General features: G+C 34.3%; 1 protein-coding gene across 3 annotated transcripts in view; it reads right to left on the minus strand.

Annotated features, from left to right (window-relative positions):
• Window positions 1-1,636: 1,636 nt before the first annotated feature.
• The window catches only part of LOC108746257 (protein bicaudal C homolog 1-B), a 36,426-nt gene continuing 32,062 nt past the window's right edge, over window positions 1,637-6,000 (minus strand). For 2 of the 3 annotated variants that reach the window (XM_018482904.1, XM_018482907.1), the window contains 6 exons: window positions 5,038-5,427; window positions 4,533-4,634; window positions 4,189-4,439; window positions 3,783-4,017; window positions 3,510-3,629; window positions 1,637-3,093 (listed from right to left, as the gene is read on the minus strand). In XM_018482904.1, coding sequence (XP_018338406.1) covers window positions 2,972-3,093; window positions 3,510-3,629; window positions 3,783-4,017; window positions 4,189-4,439; window positions 4,533-4,634; window positions 5,038-5,427 — 1,220 coding nt within the window. In that variant the 3' untranslated portion in view covers window positions 1,637-2,971. The remainder of the gene's footprint in view (window positions 3,094-3,509; window positions 3,630-3,782; window positions 4,018-4,188; window positions 4,440-4,532; window positions 4,635-5,037; window positions 5,428-6,000) is intronic. The other variant, XM_018482905.1, reaches the window with a different exon arrangement.

The raw sequence follows: 6,000 nt of genomic DNA on the forward strand, positions 1-6,000 counted from the left end.
GCTAATCAGAATTGTTTTTGTGGATAACGATCATCGCTGCCACAAAAAAAAAATATCTTTTGCCTCTTATGGAAACGTAGTCCCTAAAGAGGCATAATTGCAAGCACAATTAGATTAAGGAGACATGCAGCATTTAGACAATATAAAAACTTAAAGAACCTTGTAGAAATTCATACTCAAATAGGTCCTAATTTTTTCAAATGAAAAAAATTCATCTTATCCTTAAAGTCTTTCTAAATGTCTTTCAAATTTTTCTGAAGTTAAGATTATGTTAATTGTCGTTATCAATGAGATTTGAACATGAATGAAATTCTTTAAAAATTATGCCGTCACTAATATAATAATAACTATATTGATGATGTCTTAACAAAATACAGCATTTCATAATTTTTAATGAAATGTTGTTTTAGAATTCTGCTACTAAAAATTTTAGACTTTTTCTGCTAAAGTAATTAACTTTACACACAAAATTTCTATAGATATTGGAACTAAAGTTCAAGAGTTATTCTTTTAAACAGTAAAATTGTCAAAATCTATAGATCTATAGATTATTATTATGTGTATCATTTTATATATAGTTAATCAGTTTTCGCGGCATATCATCTTTATCTAATTGTTTTTGCAATTGTTATCGTACAACCCATGTGACGATCCGATAACATGATCGTCCTAGAGAATCTTGGGAACTTTCTGTTTTAGATCATCGTTATTATCACTATTGAGCGAAAAAAATAAAACGGACAATAGAACCAGATTTACGAAATATAAGAAATTTCGCAAATACGTGGATATAATATATTGAATTGCTTGGTTGAATTGTCCGTTTTGTTACTTTCATTAACTTATTCCTCCTCTTAATGTTCCGATCTATCTCGCGAGCGCACAAATAATTTACGCTTAAAAAGATTTCGCAAAAGACTTAGTCAAGAACTCTTCGCAGTAAAATCTTTCGTTAGGCATGTTCGATCCACTTGATCGCGCGGTTCGGCCCTCTTTATTTTCACTCTTCTCTCACACAAAAATCTGACGATTCTCGGGACTATTTTGGACGATTGTGGATTTATATGAACGCGCGATTCAAGGATTTCACAAGAGAACCGATTTTCTTTCCTCTTTAGAAAATAAGTAATAATCGTATTCTTCGATTTTAATTCGATATGTATAATACGTTACATTGATATTTGAATAATAATGCGCGTAACTCAAGAACTAATTTACCTAACGCTTTCATTCCTTTGTTCCAAAAAAAAATTAACAAAAATAACGTTTAAAAATTCGAATAAATTATTACCGAGAACGAAATATATCTATGTCTATAAAACAATCGTTTTGCGAAATCGACTGCGACCAATGGAGCTCTCTGCGTGCGAGGATAATCGGAAGAATCTAAACTTGGCAATATATCGTTTTTTAAATGCGCAGACTCTGTATAAATCATATTTGCATATGTCGTCCAAATTATCACAATCGTATTCTTATGTCATAAATAAATCTTAGAAAAAAATTGCATTATATTAAAATAATACTTTTATATCTGAATATCATTTTGTAAATTTATGAATTTTTTTATATATATAGCTTTTACATATATATAATTTTTTTATATTTTTCGCTATAATACAATTTCGAACTCGTTTCTTTGACTCTGCCAAGTTTAGAATTAATTTAACAAAGATCCTATTCTATAATTCATACGACGATCGTCGTCGCGAATTATAATTTGATATTCATACTCGACTGGCTCCTCGAAAAGTATCGGTTACGCGGAGAGTGATACATGGAATATATATTTGCGCTATAGAATTCGTTTTACACCATTCTGTCTTTAACACATGCTTTATACGAAAAGTTCTTGCGGTCTATTGTTTGACGTGCGTCCAGCGTCTTTCGCGAAATAATTAATAAATACTTTGCAACTTATACTTACTTTGTAAAACTCGAGATCGCAACCTCGTGCAAGATCTATCGCAACTGCATTTAGTTGTCGCGCGACGTTGAATCATTGATTAGCATCGAATTGCTTAAGAATTAAGAAATAATTTCAATTAAGAATACAGTTTTGGTCGATCCGCGGTTGCATTCGAGCTTAGTCTGAATTAAATATATGTAAATTTTTGCTAGGACGAAAGGCCGCTGAACACACGGGACATCCCTCGCCCATCGCATTTTATTTTATAAATTTCTAATAGCTGATGTAAACTCCTTTTTGATTTTTTCTTTTTTTTTTAAATTGTACTCGAAACATTTATGCCCGATATTTCATGCACACATACGCACATTCACTCACACGTACTGATCATCCGGTCATCAAGCGAACCACGATATAATAAAGAGGATACCCGCGTCGACGTTTCGCAAAAGTTTTAAATATAATTTCACATGATTTTTTTTTCTCGCCACGCAACTGACGCGTTTTGTTTGTTTTATTAATTGAAATCGATTATATCGTTGATACTCATGTAGAAAAATTTATTAACAAGAACGGAACGATAGCGACGCGAATGTCCATCTTAGCTAACGAACAAAGACTGCGAAAATAATAACGACTACCCTAAATCCTAAGGCACCTTTCGGCCGCGCGCCGAGAACAGCGAAAAAAAATGAGGAAAAAAAATAATACAGCCAGTTCTCGGCAAAAATAACTTTCTCCTGATACTTAAGTAACTTCAAATCATCAACATGCAAACTATTTGGCTATTCGTACCGCATCTGTCGAATTCTCACGCGAGCTGAATAGCCGACATAGCCCTTTTTAGTTTTCCGTAAATTCACGTTTGTTCCGTCCGAACGACCGATATAACGGCGTAATGGTCCCCACAATTACGCACGCGATCAACATTATTAAGTACGTATGTATATCTGTTTCCATAATTATAATCGGTGTATGCAACGAATCTTTGAAATCGGGCCTTGATAGTGCTAACACGCCATTGCGTTCGGAACGGATAACATACACGCGATCATTTTTCTTTTACCATTTAGTGTCCAAATTACATTTGCCAATCGACGACGTTGACGCCGACGACGAGGATGCCTTCCGTTCAGCGCCGGGCGCAGCACTTCCAGAGAACGGACTAGTTCGTTTGTTCATTTCTGAAAGAAACAAGTTAATAGAAAATCATGGTTAATAGAAAATTAATTTTGAGTACAAAAAGAAAATAGGGTAGGTTCAGTTTTCGGGTGCAAAAATAATCTTATGCGTTATTTTTTTCTCATTAATTCTATATACCTAGATAATTTTAAATCATCACATGCAAGTATTTGGTTAATCAAATAGCTATTTGGTTAGTTAAATAGTTAAATAGTTTCACAGAGATTTCGAGAGAGAAAGAGTTTTATAGAATTACAGAGATTTTGACAATCCCATAGTAGTAATAGTAGTAATAATTGACACAAAATGCAAAGATCAGTTTCCTCAAAATCTTTGTTTGGCTGTTAGATTATGAAAATCCATTTAATTGGACTGCTCGAAGTTAGTTGAGCTGCCCTGCATGTAAAGTATTACGTACCAGATATTAATAGCATTATTTTGCGCCTTGCACCCCAAGCGGTAATTCCAATTTCACAAAGGTCCTTCTCTGTCAAGGAAGGAAACGTGGCCATGTCCACCTCGTGAGACGTGAACAGGCCTAGCGAATGAAAAGAAAGAAAAAGAAAACGATGCTACGTTTCGATTTTTTTCAAGCAAAAGCAGAAAATAGAATAAAAGCAAAGCAATAGCACTCAATAGAATAAGGCGTGCAATTACTAGAAAAGATTGTAACTTGATTATATATACTCACGTATATATTTCTCCAAGCCGATACTGGTCAACATACTGCCCAGATCATTGAAACGATGGGACGATGTAATTTTATTCAAATGGGAAGTCGGCGTATGATCCATATAATTTGAGGCCATCCCGATCTGTCCAACGCGGTCCTTACTCGAGATAATACTACCGAAATCCATCTCGGTACTGAACACCACCGGCGTAGTCGGTTCTTTCCATAAATCTGAAGGATGTGACGTCAGCTCCTGCATTCAAAAAATTTTATTGTCAGTCTTAATGTTTAATGACTATTAAGTCGCTAAGAAAGATTTCAAGATTTTATTAAATGTTTATTGTCAAAGGAATAGCTACTCGATTCAAATATTTAAAAGAAATGTTAATACTTTTTAAGATATCAATCTATAAAACTACCCTACCTTACTTAAGTCACTCGTAGTTATTGGCGGAATACTCTGGCTAAGACCATAACCAGACCAAGCAGACGTTGGTACGCGGAAATCGTTGGTGCTTGATTTATTCTGCATTGCCTTTGTAGCCAACAGTTTCTTCTGCTCATAATCGAAGGGCGTGAGATTCTGCTGCGCAGCCATCTCGAGCGATTTCTTTTCACAACCAGGTGCACGTCGATCAGTAACCGGTAAATCGGACAACATGCTAGATAGATCCGCTGAAAGAAAAACAAACATTTATTTTTGAACTTGTAAATAGCCTGATCATTAACAACAGCCAGATTGTTGACTTCTTGAAACATTTGACTTACCTAAATTAGTATTAGTATCCGTAGGATTGACTGGTGAGATGTTACGAGGACTAATGGCAGGACTAGATAAAGAACTAGAAACGCTACTTAGCGAAGAATAAGCTGCAAATAAATTCATTACATAAGAAACATTAAACCAATTTCGATGTATCTTATATACATATAGAACGTTTAATACGAAAATAACATCAGAAAAAATCTACAATACTCTCTCTCTAATTATATTAAAGTACACTATACTTCCTAGTTTATTTTTCTGTAGCAAAATATTTTCAGATTTAAGATAAAACTTTTGAAACATATTTTTACATGTATACTTCGGTAATTTTCTCTCACTTCAGCTTTCAGATCAAATAATGTTATGCATTAAACATTTTTTATCGTTTACAAAAGTTTTTATACTTCTGTTATGAAAATAACAGAAAAAGCATAATAATAAAAAAGTTAAATAACAAAAGTAGCGTGTAAAATTTCGTGTAAAATACATTCGGGAGGTATTACTCACCACTGCCACCATCTTTGCTATCTATCAACGAATTGGCGTTCAGACCGTGGATACCGGAAAAGTTGGTCGGTACATTGTTATGGTGAAATGTTCCAATACCGGGAGGACCGGGAGGCATCACGTGGTTCGATAATCCATGGGGCCCGTGAGAAGTTCCCATTATATTGTTGTGTAGCATGTGTTGTGTCGTCAGCAGATGATTTATATGAGAATAGGGATACGGACACAGTGACGAAACGTAATGATGAGTGAGGCCCCAGTGTGGTGACAGACCCAGAGAATTCGGTGAGTGCGAAATCGGCGATACGCAATACGACGAATTTTGCGTGTTTACATTTAATATGCTCGAGAAATTTTCCTGTACGCCGCTAATCAAGTTGTTGCTGGAGCCTATAAATAGAAGAATTTACATTATTAAAGAATAAAATAGTAATAAAAACATATATAAATACAATAAAAGAATAAACGTAAAGTGGAGTTGATTATTTCGTATTTTCTTTAATTAGAGTTCCGAAAACATGATCAAAATTCAATGTCGTGTTACATTATAAAAAATTGTAGTAAAATTTATCAAAATATCGTATTTCGATATCGTGTAGTTCTGTGTAAGAGCGACGGATTCGTAAGTGAAAGGTCGCGAGTTCAAACCCCGTATCCTATATTTTTCGAAAAATTTCGTAATCTGTGCTGACTTACAATTAGCGAGAGTCACAAAGGAATTCTTTATATCTAGATGACTTTTCGACTAGATTCAGACACTCAGTCAGGGACAGTCAGGGACTGATATGTCTTCATTCCCCCTGTTACTACTACTATTACTGTCAAAAAATTTACTTATGAAAAATTTATTTATTGAACATCACAAAAAAGCTATGCCACTGCTCGATGTTTGATTACCACATCAATCTGTTTAATGATATCGCATTTCTTTCTGATTACTATTAATTTAACGAACAACACTTA

Source organism: Trachymyrmex septentrionalis, unplaced genomic scaffold (assembly GCF_001594115.1).
Source record: "Trachymyrmex septentrionalis isolate Tsep2-gDNA-1 unplaced genomic scaffold, Tsep1.0 scaffold161, whole genome shotgun sequence".
Lineage (NCBI taxonomy): Eukaryota > Metazoa > Arthropoda > Insecta > Hymenoptera > Formicidae > Trachymyrmex > Trachymyrmex septentrionalis.